Source organism: Doryrhamphus excisus, chromosome 20, assembly GCF_030265055.1.
Source record: "Doryrhamphus excisus isolate RoL2022-K1 chromosome 20, RoL_Dexc_1.0, whole genome shotgun sequence".
In the NCBI taxonomy this organism is placed as follows: domain Eukaryota; kingdom Metazoa; phylum Chordata; class Actinopteri; order Syngnathiformes; family Syngnathidae; genus Doryrhamphus; species Doryrhamphus excisus.
The window spans coordinates 2,966,428-2,987,740 of record NC_080485.1 but is presented as its reverse complement, the minus strand read 5'-3'; the positions used below and the strand labels follow the sequence as shown (position 1 = coordinate 2,987,740).

General features: G+C 41.7%; 1 protein-coding gene across 1 annotated transcript in view; it reads right to left on the bottom strand.

The window, feature by feature from the left end:
- The window catches only part of eys (eyes shut homolog), a 272,564-nt gene extending 258,128 nt beyond the window's left edge, over nucleotides 1-14,436 (bottom strand). The window contains exons 1-2 of the mRNA XM_058058308.1: nucleotides 14,308-14,436; nucleotides 394-1,169 (exon numbers count right to left, since the gene is read on the bottom strand). Coding sequence (XP_057914291.1) covers nucleotides 394-1,102 — 709 coding nt within the window. The 5' untranslated portion in view covers nucleotides 1,103-1,169; nucleotides 14,308-14,436. The remainder of the gene's footprint in view (nucleotides 1-393; nucleotides 1,170-14,307) is intronic.
- Between the last annotated feature and the right edge of the window lie 6,877 nt (nucleotides 14,437-21,313).

The following is a 21,313-nucleotide window of genomic DNA, read 5'->3' as shown; positions in this document are numbered from 1 at the left end:
TAAATACAAGGATGAAGAGTCTTGAACCAGTCATGATGTGCTATATATATCACTATATTGACATGCACTATGGTACCCATTATGTCATAAAAAAAAAAACCCTAAACTATATCATGGAAAGCAGGAAGTGAACAAATGTAAGCGTTACTGATTGTTAAAGTACCAGATGGAGGGGTAGGATTTAATAAGCTTTGCTTCTTCCTACTCCTTTTGGACATGTGGAACTGGGAACTGATTATGGGATGCACTCAATTGGAATCTGATGCATGTTCAAATGAAATAAAACCATTACCATTACCATTACCATTACCATTATCACAATCGTTCACCCTCACATTCATACAATTTGGAGTCACCAATGAACCTAGAGTGATGAGTGTTTTGTGCTCTTACCTGTGAAATGTGGAGGACACAGACAGGTATACGTTCTGCGGTTTGGATCTGCGGATCCATCACTCAAGCAGACTCCATTGTTTTTACACGGGTTATCCAAACAGGCGTCATATTTTTCGCAAAACCTCCCAGAGTAGTGGTGGTGACATCGACAGTAGTACGCCTGTTCCCATTGGTCCGTTTGACAAACACCCTTCCCAGAGCAAAGTGGAACCATAGTGGAGGCCTGACAAAGCTGCACCTTCAACGTCACGTTGAGTCTTAACCCAAGCTTACACAGCTGAGTGTCTTTGTCGTGCAGAGCAATGAAGTAGTGGACACCTGGCTCCAGCCACTTGCTGTCCACTTGTTCGCTTCCATTTATGTGATGAGGGAAAACAAACTGGCCTTCTGTCAACCCGTTTGCAGAACAGCTCTCAAAGTTGTCCTTCGAGACGTTGACTAGTCTGATCCCATATGACGTCAGTGTTTCGTCTGCGGCCATCAAAAGCCTGTCGCCGTGCTGCAGCTGAAGTGGGCAAATCTGTGGGCTGTTGAATTCCGCACAGTCTTCAGTGGTGCCACAAATGTTTTCTATGAGTGTCCAGTTTATTTGGATGGTGTGCTGGTTCATTTGCCACTCAAGTGTAACTGGTTTGTTGCAGTAGGCTTGGCAATGAACAGTGCAGCTGATAAGAATGGCTATCATGTTAAAGAGTAATGTCTTCATGGTTTCTTATCACTTCTGATCCCAACCAATTATGACCTCCGGGAAGTGTTGCAAAGAAGCCAAAAACCTGGGGGAAACACGTTTGCATTAATAATTTGCAGATGGCACATCCAACAACAAAGAACAGTAATGTTTGTTTTGTTATTTGTTTTAGTTAGCAACACAATGGACAGGGAGGATGACGGGAAAGTCAACTTGTAGTAGTGACGTGATGACAACATAAATTAAATTAGCTCTTATAAATGCATATTTGGGCGGCACGGTGGTCTAGGGGTTAGCGCGCAGACCTCACAGCTAGGAGACCAGGGTTCAATCCCACCCTCGGGCATCTCTGTGTGGAGTTTGCATGTTCTCCCCGTGCATGCGTGGGTTTTCTCCGGGTACTCCGGTTTCCTCCCACATTCCAAAAACATGCTAGGTTAATTGGCGACTCCAAATTGTCCATAGGTATGAATGTGAGTGTGAATGGTTGTTTGTCTATATGTGCCCTGTGATTGGCTGGCGACCAGTCTAGGGTGTACCCCGCCTTACGCCCGAAGACAGCTGGGATAGGCTCCAGCACCCCCGCGACCCTCGTGAGGAAAAGCGGTAGAAAATGAATGAATGAATGAATGAATGAAATGCATATTTGATATGTTTCCAATCATTTGAAAAATATATTAGGAGGAAAATGACTAAATTTGCTCATCCCACCTTTGGTGTCTCTCTAATACCCTCAGAAGCCAGAAAATAAATGTGTCAATGTCCATGTCGGAAATTGTCATGCACCGACACGACTATACACATACACTATAAAAGGTAGAACTGGAGTGCAAAAAATTGTGAGACTATTGAAAGGCTTCTTTCCTTTCCTTTGCAAATGTGTGAGTAATGTTAGATATTATAATTGCACCTTAAGATTCAGTCTATTAGTTCAGCACATTTGAATAGTTTCTCATGGGAGGCCTTATTGACACACACTTAGATGTGACTCAAGGAAAAATAATTGGACAAAAGACAAGCACACAACAATGCAATGCAATGTTCTCTCTCTCGCTACTTGACTTCTTCTGTCATAGCATGCAGGCGCAAGAATTGGGAAGAAAAGCTAAAGAGAAGAAATGGCTTTTACTGCACTCTCTGAGAACTACCATGTGTTTTTTTTATTGTCTGTGTGACAAGGTTCATACAAGCATTTCACACAATCAGAGTTGTAATCTTTGACCAAAGCTAGAATTTGGTGCTAAAGTAGGATGGCGTCGCCATGGCTAAGACAGAGATGGTAGATTAAATGTAGTTCTGCTTTTAAATAGAACACACCAAAACTACAGCAAGAACAGTCAAAGCGCAGAACGACACCGAGGTTTCAAGGATTTCATGCAGTTATCATTATCTGAGTGCATGCAGGGCTGCTGACCACCAAGTGTGTCCCAGCAGCCTCAACCTGTCTGAAGGTTTCTGCTGAGAGTGACAATGGCAAAATATAAATAAAATATTCTGTCTCTGTCCTGCTGCTGCCTAAACCCCGCTCTCTGGCAGGGAAGATGAGTTAAAGCAGACTACACAATCCTTTTCCCCTCAGGCCATTTTCACATGTGTGCTCAACATAAAATAGAAAAAAAGTCTCAATGCCTTGTGAATGTGGAACAGCAGCATAAAAAGAAACACAGTGGGATGAAGTGAATGAGATGGTTATTATATATAGTATACATATATTATATACAGTATTGTCAACTTTTTTCTTTTCATAATTAAATCATCACCATAATACAGTATATTTTTACTGTTACATAGCAAACGGATTCAAGTGTGTAAGCCTCAACTCGAGCTTTTGTTCTTTCACACACAGCAGGGCATAGACATTCCAATTGTCAAGTATGCTAGTGTTTTTTTTTTCTTTCCACTTGTTCTTTTGTTCTTTTCTCATATCCAAAATTTGTGACAAGGTGAGGCTGATTGGAAAGTTTTGCCAAACTTGGAGTGTGCCAGATATGTTTTAGCTACTTTCTTTTGCATGCTTGATTAAACACCTGTAGTCATCACACACAAGCACAACCCTTTTTTTGGGGGGGCGGGGGGCACAGATGGCACAACAGCTTCATTTGTTATTTAAATCTACAGACAAATTGACGAGATGGATGAAGAGTTAATGGTGATGAATTTGCTGTGTTGTTCCAAAAAATTTGAGAATGCTTCAACTTGCAGATTTAAAATTTAGGAGAATGAGCAGTGGAAGTCATAAAAGTAAAAAAGTATGGTAAGGAATGTAACTGTATGCAATGTAATAACACACCATGTCTTAATACAGCCTGAGTAATGTATTTAATGCAAGTGGTACGTCATGATTCATATTTATCGAAAAACAAAATACATACAAATATAATACTAGAGGTGTTTGCAGTACTCATCCTAAAATAGTGGGCGCATGCATGAGCTAGGAGGTGCTTGTCGCTCTTGTCCTTCCATCCATAAACCTCCTCTTTGGTCTTCCTCTACGTCTCCTACCTGGCAGCATCCTTCTACCAATATATTCACTAGCTCTCCTCTGGATATGTCCGAACCATCTCAGTCTGGCCTCTCTGACTCTATCTCCAAGGCCTCGAACATGTAATGTCCCTCTGATGTAGTCTTTCCTGATCCTTTCCATCCTGGTCACTCCCAATGAGAACCTCAGTATCCATGACCCACAGTAAACAAGGGATTTCTGCATATGAAAATAATGAGTTTGTGGATTTCTACACTCTACATATCTATAATAGTAGGTGGACCAGCCAGGACACTTCTCACTTTGGCTGTTACTTGTCGGTTGTGCTTGCTAAATTATTAACTACTCATATGAAAGGATTGGAAAGAAGTAAAATATAAAGAGAAAGAAAACAATCCATACTATTATCAATAATACTTTAGGTTTACAATAGTATCTTGATAACGCATGAATCCCCTTTTCCATCTTTTCTTTGTCCTGATTTAGCTGTGGGTTAAAACTCAATAAAGAATTGTGAAACAATAAGGTTCAATTAAAAGGATTAAATTTGGAACAGGTGAAATTAAAACTATGTCGTATCAGTTAGAGAAGACAAAATAAACCCTCCCCCCCTCAGGTACTGATTAATTATAAACGTCGCTATTACTGAATTTAGTTTCTTTTCCCCTCTATTGCCTTAGATGATCATTAAATTAAACAGTCACAAGATTAATTAATCATAACATGGTAAGATTGATGAGAATGTATATTTTTAGTATAACCCACTGCCACAATCAAATTTGGTATATTAAAAGGTATCTACATAAAAACAATTACAATCTAGGTGCCAATGCATTTAAAAATAAAACATTCTTTATGATACATATTGTACATGCCCCGGCGCATATCCACAAGTCACGGCAGCGATGTACTTTTCCAGAAAGAGAAAAGAGCGAGCGAGCGAGCAAGCAAGGGACACAAAGAAGACACTTTTATATCACCACGCATGATGACAACTGACAACATCTACAAGCAGCATGAGTAATAGAGCAATGCCAGAGGAGACACGGAAATGCTGGAAGATTTCCATAGATGCGAAGAAGACTGAAGGAGAATGAATTTTATCATCCATCTTTATTGTCGGCAACACCAGCACATTTTAATTGAATTGCATGCAATGTCAATTCATAACGAAATCCATAGTGCTAGACATCACCTAAATGAAGGTTTAAGAAGGGATACTAAGATGTCTTAAATGTATTGATTAAGATTAAACTGGGCCACACGGAGCAGTGCCTCTAGTAATTAGGGCCACTGGGTCAGAATCAAGGTCAGGTACGTGAGGGTCAAGTAATTGTCTCCTCTCTGCTTCCTGCTTCCATTAGGACACGTATCTTAGGATGCCAAACACACAGGTGTGCTGAAGCCGATGGATCAAGGGAGGCTGGTTAATCCTCACTTGACCAATATGACACCATGAGGATGACAAACGATCATGTCAGATTTGACAGCCAACATATCACTAGTTCTCTAACTAATACGACAAGTGATGTGTACAAAAGCATTGGTATTTACCAGCTCATCAGCCAAATTAGAAGATAGTAGATAAATGCGCCCCACACGTTTAAGTTTGCAACGTGCATAGTGCAACATATTGAGAGGGGGACGACATCTGACCATAGCCATACAGGCGTGTTTGATGCAGCGACTGTGCAGGTGTACCTAATGTTGTGGCCAGTCAATGCGGTTACCGTTACCACTGTCTGTGTACTGTCAACTGAAAAGTTATTTTGTTGTAAGTAGCGGGACTATTTTATGATGACTTCAAAGAATAAGACAAAATTGTATGTCAAGGAATAACGCGGTCATGCTACCCATAAGTGATTGACGTAACCCAAGCCTACACAACGCTGTATGTCAAATGCGAGAGACAAGTATCCCAAGTAAATTTACATACAAACCAGAGAGGCGAGGCAAACTCGAAAATCTAATAAAGTGGAGGCAGTGGGACTAACGCAACACAAGCCGTTTTTACCTTACCAATGGCACCGTGTACGTGAATGTGGCATCACGCATCTTGCATCATGACAGCCTCTGATGTCACCATATTGAACTTTGTAATAGATTTTACTTGGTATATATAAGTTGGGTTTGCAGCTAGCTGCCCAATCCGGAAGTCCTTTTAAGCATGTCAGTGTGACCAAGCGGAATACATTACATGTACGGTAACAGACCGTTCTTGACAAGCACACAATCTAAAAAAATACAGCTGAATAGGTGCAGATTCTGGAAGAACTAGAAAGCTTTCTGTGCTGGTTATCGTGTAGCTACTCCATAGGAGTCCACAACTCAATACAAAGGAAAATCAGCATAATAGGTCCCCTTTAAGTATCAAATCCAGGTCATAATAAAGCAGCTGGCTATTCACAGTACAATGACACTTGTGCATCAAAGAGAGTACACAGGTGTAAGCTGATACAACTTCAACTAAATTGTGAAGACATCCTTATACATGGTAATTTCTCCTTTTCTCGATTCAGATCTTCTGACAGCTGCAGGAACTGAATGTTGATGGTGTTTGTTGTTTGGATCCATGCACTGCATGTATCCCACACTTCCCTTGCCAGCTTGTGCGGCGGGCTTGACACAAACACATAAAAATATCTCTTCATGTTGCAAGATGCTTCTGCTTCTCTGTCATAATAAGCCCTCTAAAAAGCATTCATTTGAGAATGTGTTCTTTTAGAAGTCACTTCCACTCAGATAAGATGGTGAAGTCATTAAATCTGAAGGCAAAAGCTCAGAGAAAGAGGCAGATGAACTTCATTAGAGAATCTATTCACCAGCATGCCAATCTGTTCTGAAAGTCCAGCTCTTTGTCTGTGAAAAATGACACGGTCATTGGGAAATCATTGCACTGTAAAACAAACAGAGGTTTTAAATCAACTGGCACAGACTTCATTTTCTCTGTCCACTCGCTACTTCTCGAGCCTATTTTTGACAACACTGTGGCGCTTCAATACGGTCTTTCTAAGCACATATCCCAATCACAAGTCTTCTATGTGAAAGTATCATGACAATAGACCTGATAAATATTAATACTTGCTCATCCCCATGAAACAGCTATAATTCAAATTGATGCCCAGAATCCGCTGTGAGCAATTGGTGTCCCTGTGCAGCCACTGGAGAAGTGATTAGCTGAGCATCAGGAGGCTGCTGGCTGCCGCCTGTGTCACACTGAAGATCACTTGTGCTCCCTGTGAGGCTTTGTGGATCATCACTATCTGGCTTCAACACTGATGAACATTTGGGCCCCTGAGCCATGAAAGCCAACCTCTGTATCAATTTCACCGCTTTAAAGGCTGTAGCTGATGACTTTGGCAAAACCTGTTTTCACCCACTTGTAAGACACATGAACAAGAAAGTCATATTCAAAGGCTTTTGCGCTGTACTGTACAGCTCTTCAAATCGAACCTAGTACAAAGGCTAGTGCTTCAATTTAGTCTTTCGTGATTATTGAAACCACATTGCTATTGGAGAAGTTGTTCACATAAATTAAGGGTACATACAAGGGTACAGGGCACATATAGACAAACAACCATTCACACTCACATTCATACCTATGGACAATTTGGAGTGGCCAATTAACCTAGCATGTTTTTGGAATGTGGGAGGAAACCGGAGTACCCGGAGAAAACCCACGCATGCACGGAAGAAACATAGAAAACTCCACACAGAGATGGCCGAGGGTGCAATTGAACTGGAGTCTCCTAGCTGTGAGGCCTGCACGCTAACCACTCATCCGTTGTGCAGCCTGAAAATATTCCCTTTATAAATAAAGAATTCTACTTCAGGGGCGGCACGGTGGTCTAGGGGTTAGCGCACAGACCTCACAGCTAGGAGACCAGGGTTCAATTCCACCCTCAGGCATCTCTGTGTGGAGTTTGCATGTTCTTCCCGTGCATGCGTGGGTTTTCTCCGGGTACTCCGGTTTCCTCCCACATTCTAAAAACATGCTAGGTTAATTGGCGACTCCAAATTGTCCATAGGTATGAATGTAAGTGTGAATGGTTGTTTGTCTATATGTGCCCTGTGATTGGCTGGCGACCAGTCTAGGGTGTACCCCGCCTTACGCCCGAAGACAGCTGGGATAGGCTCCAGCACCCCCCGCGACCCTCGTGAGGAAAAGCGGTAGAAAATGAATGAATGAATGAATTCTACTTCACTTGTCACTCTGGGAGTGAGTTTGGAGAAGCCATGGAGAATGACTTCCGAACTGCTTCGAAAGGATTCTGCCTTGTCAGGAGGGGGAAGCAGTGCACAGTCAACACCGTGTATGGTGTGCTGCTGAACTCAACCGGAGATGTTGTGGAAGGAATACTTCGAAGACTTCCTCAATCCCATCAACACGTCTTCAAATGAGGAAGCAATGCCCGGAGACTCCACGGTGGGCTCTTCTATCTCGGGGGTTGACGTTATCAAAACGCTTCTTGGTGGCAGGGCCCTGGGGGTGGATGAGATCCGCCTGGAGTTCCTCCAGGCCCTAGATGCTGTGGCGTGTCTTGGTTCACACGGCTCTGCAGCATCACATGGACATCAGATACAGTACCTCTGGAATGGCCGACCGGGATGGTGGTCCCCCTTTTTAAGAAGACAGGAGAGTGTGTTCCAACTACACAGGCATCACACTCCTTAGACTCCCTGGTAAGGTCTATTCAGGGGTTCTGCTGAGGAGTATCCGCCAGATTGCTGAATCTTGGATTTGGGAGGAGCAGTGTGGTCGTGGAACTGTGGACCAGCTCAATGCTCTCAGCAGGATCCTTGAGGGTGAATGGGGGTTTGCCCAACCAGTCTTCATGTGTTTTGTGGACTTGGAGAAGGCATTTGACCGTGTTCCTCTGGGAATTCTGTGGGGAGTAGTTCGGGAATATGGGGTATCGGACCAGCTAATTCAGATTGTTGGTTCCCTGTATGACCAGTGTCAGACCCATTGAGTCTGAGTAAATGAGTTGGACTGCCAGGGCTAGTCTTTGTCAAATATTCTGTTAATTACTTTTATGGACAGAATGTCTCAGCGCAGACAGGGCGTTGAGGGGTCCTGGTTTGGTGTCTGCCGGATTGGGTCTCTCAGACGCCTGCGTGGTGAGGTGGCCTGGGCACGTCCAACAGGTAGAAGGCCTCAAGGAAGACCCAGGACACGTTGGAGAGACTATATCTCCCAACTGGCCTGGAAATGGATCGAGATCCGCCGTGAGGAGCTGGACGAAGTGGGCAGGGAGAGGGAAGTCTGAGCCTCCATGCTTGGGCTGCTGTCCACGCGAGCTGAACTCAGATAAACGGTAGAAGATGGATGGATACTTCACTAGTGGTCTACTGGTTAGCGCGCAGACCTCACAGCTAGGAGACCAGGGTTCAATTCTACCCTCGGCCATCTCTGTGTGGAGTTTGCATGTTCTCCCTGTGCATGTGTGGGTTTTCTCCGGGTACTCCGGTTTCCTCCCACATTCCAAAAAACATGCTAGGTTAATTGGTGACTCCAAATTGTCCATAGGTATGAATGTGAGTGTGAATGGTTGTTTGTCTATATGTGCCCTGTGATTGGCTGGCCACCAAACCAGGGTGTACCCTGCCTCTCGCCCGGAGACAGCTGGGATAGGCTCCAACACCCTTGCGACCCTTGTGAGTAAAAAGTGGTAAAAAATGAATGAATGAATGAATGAATGAATGAAGTTTGACTCACCCCTGAGTGGATGTTTCACAGATAGAAAATCAATGTTTTTGGTGCGTATTTTCAGTTGATAACAGGAGCACAAGCAAATAACAAGCACTCCCAGCCAGCAGCAGCTTCAACAAGAGGGGTAGTAACAGGTTCACCTGAGACTTAAAAGATCTTGTGTCCTGCCACAGCGTGTGCTCCATTATACAAAGGGTAATAATATCTAACATGAGACATCTATCCATTAAATTTTAGCCTGTTCATGGTCACAGATCAACTGGAGTCTATACCAGTACAGTTCATTCATACTCTCATTCACACCATCATTGAGTACCAACTGAACCAACACGGGCTTCACGGGCAAAGTGAACCACTACACTATCAGTTTTATACCTTATTGAGGTATGGAGTTGTCAGAATTCACAGTCAAGGCAGGTGATTGATTTGAGCAGTCTGTAAATGTGTCGTCATGTCGAGAGCTTTCAATAAAAAATTTTTACACCCAGATAGAGTGTGTTGTATTCAATTCTAAAAACACTCCAGAAAAGCTTTTGGACTGTTGCTAACATACAAAGTGACACCAAAGTTCCTGCCAGTATTTGCTACTGCTGATTCACATTAAAAGCAGGTGACACATTAGTCACAGGAAACACAGCGTTTCTCAGTGAGTAAATAGTGCCATCGCTCATCCAAAAAGTGTCTATAAAAAAAGACACTTTGACAGTGGATCAGTTTGAAATATTGCTGAGAGTAATGGAACGAGGGGGAACAGTTACAGTGAGCTGTGGGAAAAAAAGCATGGCTACACTATTCAACTGTAGTGAAGTAAAAAAAAAAGTTTTATGATGTGATTTACACACTCACACTAAATGTTCACTGGATCACGGCTACAATACAAAATAACCGGCTGAGAAATTGCAAGAATTAAAATTTTGCACTTTTGGGTCTTGAGGAGATTCTAGGTGGAGCTTCAAAATGCAAAGAAAAGAAATGGGAGTGAGACAAAAAAAAAAAAAACATAAAAATGAGTAAGCAATTTATTGCAAACAACCGTTAAACTTAAACAGGCTGTTCATCAGCTCATCAAAAGTTGGCAATCATAGCTCATAAAACTGAAAACCTTCAAAACCGTCCTAAAATACAAGTGAAATTTTAAAAGAGTCAGTAAAGAGTATCTGTGCCATTTTTGTTAATCACCTCCAAAATGAATTTGGGTGTGCTTCATGCTAGTGGGAATGTTGGCTTCACAGAGGGCATCCAATTTCTGTAACGTCCATTTTTGTAACTTCCCTTGCTGTCCATCCCCAAATGTTCTCAATTGGAATTAAATCAAAGGAACACACAGGATGGTCCAAAAGAGTGAGGTTATTCCTCGGGCAGAATTCTTTTGTCAGGCGAACATTGTGACGCCTCTGCACAAAGTGAAGCTCCATTGTTCCATCGAAGGAAAAACCACCCCAGATCATGATGCCGCCCCTTCCACTGTACCGTATGGAAAACATCTCAGGAGTGATCTGCTTGTTGTGCCAAGATAAGCAAGGTTACCTATTTTCTGAGAATAAAACTTTCTTCCATCATTCAAAGCCTCATGTTTGGTGCGTTTTGTGGCATTGACGTTGATAATGCCTTTCAATACGTTTTTTGTTCATGAAACCCTTCTCTCTCAGATGTATATACTGTAAATCTTTTCACAACTTTGAGGGCCTGGTATAAAGAAAATAAAGCAGGTTTTGAAGCTGCACAGTCACATAATCATGATTTACTTGTAGGTTGTACAGTCACAGAGCAGAAAATTGCTTTGTGACTTTCTAACAGCATTGGGCACATTACTGCATAAATTACATACTGCGTTCAGAATGTTGGCCAACTTTGTGTTGTGTTGGCTAGACAAGGTTTGGAAATGTAACAGTTTTCCCATACCCTTACTTCTGTCACCTCTACTTCACCTAAATAAAATATATCTTGCATGATGCCACTTCAGTTATTGGAAAATTCATCATAAGAACTGAGGATTACCTCTGCTGAGGTGGTTGGATTCGGTGTGCTTCAGCACTCATTTGTTTTTAATTTAAAACGTTCAAGTCAATCTCAAATATCTTGATTTTTTTAAACAAGCTTTTAATGTAAGTGGATTTATTTGGCCTTCATCCACAACAGCACTAATTATATTATAGTGCACATCCATGCACCCCTTGTTGACCTAAGAAATGTTCATTGCAGAAAAAATGCTCAAAATTATATACTGTGTGTGCTTTGCTTGTTTCAACCATGTCACTGTTAGTTATTGTCTGCAATTGAGAGAGAATATACTTAAAAAAAATATATAACGGCTTCAAGTCTGACTTGAACATACTACTAAGAGTTGAAGCAAACATTCTTTGACATTTTGGTGCGCTGCTCGATATCAGCTTGCAAACTAGGAGACCCTGTGACAGTATCACAATCATAAGGCAGGCCACACACAGTGTTGAGTTCATGAAACACACAAATAGTATTCATTCATTAAATTTCTCCCGCTTATCCTCACAAGGGTCGCGGGTGTGCTGGAGCCTATCCCAGCTGTCTTACCAGAATTGGCAACCCTACGTAACCCAGTACATGTAGGGCAGGGGTGCTCATTAAGTCGATCGCGATCTACCGGTCGATCACGGAGGTGGTACTGGTCGATCGCTGGTCGATCGCGGCGTGACATTAAAAGAATATCATCCTCGTATCAATGCCGTCACTTGATTGACATACAGGGCAGCCATTCAGATGACAACTGAATGTTGCCCTTCGGGCGACCAATCAAATCAAACAACGTCTCTAAGTGCAGCAGAACTTACGATGTCAGCCTATCATCCATCGCCGTTACTTGATTGACATACAGGACAACCAGTCAGATGACAACTGAATTTTGACCTTTAGGTCACCGCTCATGCGTAAACAACGATGCAAAGTGCTAAGCTAGTCGGCGAATTGCGTCAGATTTCAAGCCCTCGCTAAAGTTTATGGTCACTAAAATGAGTGAAGGAGCTGGACCAAGTAAAAAGGCAAAAACATATCACTTCCATACGGAATGGGAGGTGGACTTTTTTTTCACAATGTCTTTTTCGAAGTGCGTTTGCCTCATATGCCATTCTACCATCGCAGTACCAAAGAAGGGAAATGTGGAGTAATGTGGAGGTAATTACAAAAAATGTTAATTGTTAATTATGTGTGTTTTGCAATATTGGCTCATTTGGTTATGTAAGGTACATCAACATACATTGTACGTACAAATAATCCTCAATACATTTGAAAATAAATAGATGTTTTGCATTTTTGTAGTGGGTAGATCATTTTGACTCGGTCATTTTAAAAGTAGCTCGCATGCTGAAAAAGTGTGAGCACCCCTGATGTAGGGTTTGCCATCACATGTCGATCGGTTTTTGTCATCGACTGTGGAAGGCATTGACCAAGCCGATCACATGTTTGTTTGTTTTTTTTTTTTAATGGAAATGGTCCAATACTAATTTGGCTTAGTTTATAAACCTGTAAATACAGTTTTAATAATCGCCCTGTAGTCATCAAGACTCATATTACCCAATATAGTAGACATATCCAGAGACGATAAGCCATTTAAGTCTTGAATAAGACGTGTGCTTTTATAGATTGCTACATTGTTACGATTGAATCTTATTTGGTAGACACTAAATAGTGCGCATGACTTGTAAGCACTCAAAAACTTCAAACCTATGACTTCAGATGTGACCGAACCTGTCTTGTCTTTAGACTTAAACACTAACCCCGAACATATCGTCACTTCTTTTAATGCATCTTTCGGATGCCTTCGATTTGTATTTTCGTTCATTTAGCCATATTGAAATTATTAATTTTGGCAAAAGAAATATGTAAAATGTGTAAATATGTTTATTTTTGGACTAATAGTCAGCCATATTGTACCATGAACTGAATGATTTATTAATTTATATTACAGTAAACCTCGGATATATTGGATTCAATTGTTTCCACTGGTTTTGTCCGATATAAGCGAAATCCGTTATATGCGTATACCGGAAAATGTCCGTTTTACGCATATATCGGATTTATATCCGGTATATGCGTAAATTGGATTTTATCCGTTATAAAAAGGCACTTCCTTGACTATGTTTCCAATGTACCTGGACGCGCAGGCAACGCTGCAAACGCTGCAAATGACGTCGTATAGCGGCCTGTCACGATTCGGCGAATCGGAGCGCCACGATGCGGCCATCCGATATATGCGAGGGAAATTTAATGGAAATGCATTGGAACGGGACGGGAGATTTTGTCCGAAATAGGCGAAATCCGTTATAAAAAATCTGATATATGCAATGAATTTTTATTGGAAATGCATTACAGAAAAATCGGTTCTTTTTTATCTGTCCGTTGTGAGCGAATTTCCGATATATCCGAGTCCGATATATCCGAGGTTTACTGTATATATTTTTAAATCCACGATACAATGAAATTTGAAGTGGGATTAGTATATGTAAATAAATGTGTGTGTTGTTTTGGGGGTAATTTCTGTCAGCCCCGTGTTATGATTCCTCAATTCGTCTTTGGCAAATTATTCTGCCAATCAACAAGTGGCCATGCAAATGTGTGATGTAATGTACTTTTACTGGTGTGATTGTCAGGTGTTCTAACAATTTTCAGCATAAAACAGGACAGTTATCTTCATCTCTGTAAAAAAAATCACATTGAGCAAATCTGTGTATTACATCCTTGTGGTATTTCAATCAGTAGCAGATTTAGAAGTAGATTTGGAAAGAAGTGACAGAATTTGGGGAGGCGCGCTGCTTCTCACACACTCTAATCTGGAGTTGGCTTCTAGCCATAAAAGCCTCCTTTAAACGACAGATTAGCATTACACGTGGTAGATGTGTCTGTCTGCCCCTTTCTACAAAGTCTAGGCTGGGATTTAGCATGGCTGGGTAATCTGACTAGTAGGACCATCTGCTACTGTATGTAGAGCAGCACAGGCTCGTCTCTGCTGGCTGTCAATTAGACTAGAAGGTTTTTGCTGGTAGGAAGCATGCTCACCATTAAGTTGTAAAGAATCTTCACCGGTGATCTGCAGCGGCACTTTGCAGAGTTACTTATTCAGAGTTGAGATGCAGTTCTCTCTGGGGGAAAAAGGACCGCTTTAGGAGGACGCATGTTGCTAGGAGACGTGATCAGACGCTGAGTACTGGAGGCGGGCCTGCCTGCAGGAGAGAAGCCCTCTTGAGCACAACAGGGCGGAGATACAGGCTGCCTGATTGATTATTCAATTAGGCTTAACTAAATATTCAGTAGTAGAAATGACTCACTCTGAAAATTAAAGTGCAGGAGACAAAAAAACGGGTTAGCAAAATAAACAAGTTTTGGTATGCCTAAAAGCAAACGGCTGCAAGTGAATCATAGCAGATATGGCTACAAAAACGGTTGATTGCCTGCATTCATCCATTCATTTTCTTCCGCTTATCTAGGGGCTGGGACACATGCGGCCCACCAAGCGTTTGAATCCGGCCCACCGGTATCCGGCAGTATTTCAACTTTTTACATACAAGCTGGCTTGCAAGTCAGATGTCTCATTCAGTAAAAACAAAATAACAAAAACTGTAAAATTCTATTTCGTAGTTTGATATGGTGTAATGTTTAAAATGCTCCTGAAAAAAAGGGACATGAGAACATACAGTGCATCCGGAAAGTATTCACAGCGCTTCACTTTTTCTACATTTTGTCATGTTACAGCCTCATTCCAAACTGTATTAAATTAATCTCTTACCTCAAAATTCTACACAAAATACTCCATTATGACAATGTGAAAAAGTTTTTTTTTTGACTTTTTTTGAATTTATTAAAAATAGAAAACTAAGAAATCACATTTACATAAGTATTCACAGCCTTTGCCATGAAGCTCAAAATTGAGCTCAGGTGCATCTTTTTTCCACTGATCATCCTTGAGATCTTTCTACAGCTTAATTGGAGTCCACCTGCAGTAAATTCAGTTGATTGGACATGATTTGGAAAGGCACACACCTGTCTATATAAGGTCCCACAGTTGACTGTGCATGTCAGAGCACAAACACCAAGCATGAAGTCAAAAGAACTGTCTGTAGACCTGCGAGACAGGATTGTCTTGAGGCACAAATCTGGGGAAGGATACAGAAAAATTTCTGCTGCTTTGAAGGTCCCAATGAGCACAGTAGCCTCCATTATTCGTAAATGGAAGACGTTTGGAACCACCAGGACGCCATGTTTGGAGGAAACCAGGCACTGCTCATTTTTTCACATTGTCATAATGGAGTATTTTGTGTAGAATTTTGAGGTAAGAGATTAATTTAATACAGGTTGGAATGAGGCTGTAACATGACAAAATTTAGAAAAAGTGAAGCGCTGTGAATACTTTCCGGATGCACTGTATAGCTTATTGTATGACACTTTTACAGATAAAATTAGACAAATAATTCAAAGCAGACTGTTAGAATTGTAAGCGTAAAATAGTGTGCATGTGTGTTAAATATGTATTCTGACCCCCCAGATAATTTTGTTAATTCAACATGGCCCATGAGTCAAAAAATTTGCCCACCCCTGTCTTTGGGCGTGAGGCCGGGTACACCCTGGACTGGTCGCCAGCCAATCACAGTGATTGCCTCCAGTTTTCCAGGAGAAATTCTTGTTTTCCCAACTTTTCTAAGTGTTTCTGTTCTGTTCTGGCTTCAGCTTTTCAGCACTCACGCATGTCTGCTGACATTGCATCATCTGGTTGGGTATGTTTCTTTATTTTTTGTGTTTTATTGGCTGCTTCACAGCACTTTGGGCAGTTCAACTGTTGGAAATGTGCTATATAAATACACTTGACCTTGATCGTCCATCCATCCATCCGGCTTATCCTCATTGTCCTCGCAGTGTCCGAAATTCTGAAAAACTGGAGACTTACAGTAAAAATCCACCCGGGATTTATTTGCCTCTGTCTGATACACTGCTCAACGAGGTCCGATTATTACATGCATCACATCGCAATGTGACATGATGTTTTCAATGCTTTTCGGACAGTAACAATTGTCAACACAACAAGGTGAGAGACGTGATTCTTAGGTGCTAAACTTCACACCCAGGCACCGGAATTCACACGGCTGCCGTCTCACCTTCGATAGTGCCTCCAAAGCCAGCAAACGCAACCCTCTATTCGGCTTTTCACACTGACCAACGACAAGGGGAAAAAAAAGCACACAATTTCTGGTGTTAATTAGCAGTGTGAAAAGATTCAGTGTGCAACCCCAACCAATAGGAATGAATTGATGCACAAATCATAATGTAAACATTTCAATGTGGGGCTAAAATAGGTGTGTTCTGTTCACATCAGCCAGCTAAAGCTAACTGTGTTTGTAAATTAACATACCTCAAACATTATTTAATCACTTGGACAATTTTCCACCAATGAAGAAACACCTCTTGCTCCAAAGAGTCTGTCTTGTCTGCTCAGTACAATTTGCCATAGTATACCAATACCAAGAAACAATATGCTATATTAATATTCATTCATTCATTCATTTTCTACCGCACAAGGGTCGCGGGGGTGCTGGAGCCTATCCCAGCTGTCTTTGGAGGCGGGGTACACCCTGGACTGGTCAATCACAGGGCACATATAAACCAGGGTACCCGGAGAAAACCCACGCTTGCACGGGGAGAACATACAAACTCCACACAGAGATGGCCGAGGGTGGAATTGAACCCTGGTCTCCTAGCTGTGAGGTCTGCACGCTAACCACTAGACCGCCGTGCCGCCCGCTATATTAATATATTTTGGAAAAAACTTGTCTGAAAATATATTTAATGCATTTGACTTCCACCCCAACCCCATTTTTCTGTATTTTGCTGTCTGATTAACAAGAATAATGATGTCATGGCTAAAAATATTGGCACGCCAAAGATGCAAATGTTTTTGGTCATGCCTTTATGGGACACAACCATAGTAAATATACATTCCTAACACAGTCCACCGGACAAATAATTATTAAATTAGTCATTTTGTGTCATGATGACAGCCTCCTCTGACCACACGTCACTGAGTCCACTTTTCATCCCCACAAGCTCATCCAGCAATAACCAGTATGTATGGTTTGTTTAATTAACAGTAAAGTGTTACAAAAACAGCCATAGCATACTAATTAGTGAGCTAGGAAAATGCTGTGACAACCCAAGAAAAAAAGCTTGTGAAAGTATTTCTGCTGAGCAGAGCTGCGTCAAATGTTGTGTACACACCACAAGTGTAATAATCCTTTCCTCCTACTATTGACTTCTAAACGAATAAACAACCTTTCTGAGAGGCTCAGCTATTATTTTTAAAATATTCTGCTGACCCAACCAGCAAAAGAGAGGTAGATTCTACGTATCTTTGAAATCCCGCTCCCACATGCAAACACAGTTGCAGAAGGAGATAGCAATTCAACAGCACTCATATTATATTCACATTCAGTTGTTCAGGGGCTGTTTTGACAGCTGGTGTATGAGGTTTTTCGGAATGACCTATATCCCTTTGAATGAACAGTTACATTCACATTCCCTGGCGCGCCGCTGCAATCGCTTTAATACTGATGGTTGCCGAGCAACAGTATGGATACGGGGTTAAGGGCCTTACTATGAAACAATTCGGTGACGGGGGATTGTTGAGGTGTCTCCGTTTAAATGTCCAACTCATTTCATCAGCAAGGACTTGTTTGTATGCATATTCTGAGACTGGCTTAAAACTGGATATTGGTTCTATTGATTGTTTGTTTTTGCTGATTTTGATATTGGCCCATGGACTATGACGTGGTCCACTCAGCAACAAGCTTGCTAGCTCAGTAGGTCGGTGGTCTGGAATTGTTTCCAAATTTCATCTTGGATTGTATTATATACATATATTTGGGATCTCTGATCATATGATCTGATCTCGACCTAAAAATCTATTATCAGGTGATAAAGTTATCGGGACCTTCTCTTTGAGGAGAACCGATGTAAATATTGCACTTACGAAGATTATAATACATTTTCTGCTAAAACGTTCTCTTAGTAAGAATTAACATCCTACTTTAGCAAGCAAAGTAGAGCTCATAATGACCTCACTAGGTAGATTAGTATTCCACCTGCCATTCTTACTCACAGTGTCTTAAAGAAAGTGCTAAAACACTATACAGCAATGTAATAAGTACAACAACAGATGATACACTACCAACAAATAATGCAGAATAACTATGTGAGCTCTAAACATGTCATTTATTCGCCATTTACAACAAAAGGTACAGCAAAGCACAAACAGGAAGAGCGGCCGGAATGAGTGTTGAGCGTGCATACTTGTACGTCGCCCAGACTAATTTGAGTACCTTGATTACAAAAAATTATCAAGGATTTGTTTCTGCTTTGAGGAATTGGAACGTCAACCAACAGGCTTATGTCACCCACGCAGAAGAAGAAGTGGCTGCATATTGAAGGCGTGATAAGACTAAAGAGGTGAGAGAACAACAAGGCATCAAAAAAGAGAAGGAAGAACAGACAGAAAATGCGCATCTTTGATGTCACATCATCTCCTGAGACAAGTTGAATTTAACGTAACGCAAATGTATAAGATGAACATTCATATACCTTAACTAGCATAACAATAGTGGTGAGGAGAGCTAGCTATGTAGCTTACTCTTAAAGGGATAGTTTGGCTATTTTGACATGAAGTTGTATGACATCGCCATCAGCAGTGTAGTGTATCAAAAGTGACTTACCTCCCCCTTTGTTGTGCTACGTTCACACCGACGCCGAATGTCGCGCTTTGAATCGGCGACGAATTCGGCGTCATTTTTCAAAAAATCTCACAATCTCCTCAGATATGTTTATGCTCTGATACGCTCTGATACGAAATTCGTTCCCGCTTTAGGCAACATATTATTTCCCGAATCGCTACGGCTACTCACGCGTTGATGCCGATTGATCAGGATTTGTTACGTTTTAATACTCATTGATAAGCTTTGGTGCGCTTATCACGCTTTAAATAACGCTCTGATACGATTATCAAGCTCTCTTGTGCATTGATAGGCTCTGTTAAGCTCTGTTACGCAATGGAAAATTTCGAGATCCCGACTGCATCCCGCCTCTGATCCAGAGCATATTGTAGCGTCGTTGCCGACGCTATGGAAATTACACGACTGCGATCGCTGACAAGCTTTTTATTGCACAACAATAACACTGGCTACCGTCGGCCGTAACCACGCCGTTGCAACCACCGCCAGCTACACAACAGTACTTCCTCCACCTGACACGCCGCCACCCCTGGTGCATTCACGGTCACCCGGAACAGTCAGATACCCAAGAGCACAACGTCAACATGAAAACGTCAGGGTCGCTACAATATATAAAGATGCAGCAGATCCATTGATCCTTTGAACCAAGCTCTGTTAAGCTTTCCTACGCTTTGAGCAAAACTTTGATAAGCTTTGTGACGCTTTGATAAGCTTTAATACGCTCTCCCCGCTTTACGCAATTCGTGACAGATCGCCTCAAATTTTTAAACAGTTTAAAAATTTTTGGCGCTCTTGCCGAATGTCCCGAATTGCTCAAACCTTTCTTACGCTGTATTACGGTCTTTACGCTTTCATTAAGCTTTGTTACGCTTTGCCGGCGCTTTGCTCGTCGATTTAATTCGCCATCGATTCGGCGTCGGTGTGAACGTAGCTTTACATGAGCGGTGGTCTGGTAGGATTTCATTGAGGAGGAACGGAGTTCCGGTTTGTTGCTGGGGACACTGGCTTCTCAAGACAATATGCGTTCAAAAGAGTAATATATTTGCATCACAAAACCGTGGCTAACAAGAAAATCATTCAGTCACTCTGCGTGATGCGGTCTCGCCTGTCCATCATGTGTGTGTGTGTGTGTGTGTTCCACGGTGTTAACATGCAGATTAAAAGAAAAGAAAATTGATAAGAAATATGCATTTTTTTATATCCTTTGCAATTATAAAACAACTATTGAAATGATTACATTAGATTCTTTAAAAATAATATATTTATCTTGTCTGTATGGGTTACCAAGGTTTTCTTGTTTTAGCTACTTTTACCAAATGAAAATGACCAAGACCTACTCATTTTTGTAACATTTATTTTCATAGCTTACAAACAAAACCAGTATGCTTGTTTTACCAGGACATTAACAAAATGCTGGTAATCACAACCCATGTATGGTATTTCACAATGCATGTATTTCTAGTCTGCTCACATAACTGAAAACCTGAACAAAAAGCAGGTTTGTCCACCTCAGCCAGGCCCCTCTACCCTAATCCACTGCCCTCTGAACCGCAGATGTGCCCGGAGTGGAGACAAAATGCCGGCACTTGTTCACTCTGCTGAAATCACTGTGAACAATGCAAATATCAAATGTGGAGCAAACGCACCGAGATAGTGTCTGCACGCACCCAAATCCGTACTGAGGCGGTGCTCATCCCCAAATTTTGCCCACACTTGCAAGTACACAGTACAGTATTACATCCCTGTGTCAGTGGAAAATGCTGTGCTGCCGAAGTAGTACAACAGCATTTTAACAGAGTTTGGAACTCGCTCCGGCTTCACAGCCAGGAGACCCGAGTTCAATTCCACCATTGGGCATCTCTGTCTGGCGTTTGCCTGTTCCCAATTGTCCATAGGTATGAATGTGAGTGCGAATGGTTGTTTGTCTATATGTGCCCTGTGATTGGCTGGCGACCAGCCTAGGGTGTACCCTGTCTCTTGCCGGGAGACAGCTGGGATACGCTCCAGCACCCCCGACCCTCGTGAGGATAAGCGGTAGAAAATGAATTAATGAATAAATGAATGGAACACACATAAGGTGCCTCGACGATTTTTGAGAAAATTACTATAAAGGCATTTAAGTTCACCTAATGTTGTGGAAAACACGGTACTTGTTTTAAGACCATATCATTGCAAAACACAAGCCATGGTACACATGCACATACTTGGAGCAACAGTCCTGCTTATGTGGATTAGTTAAAGAATATCCAACCTTTGGGCATTTTGTAGGACACTTAAATACAGTTTAAGTCAGC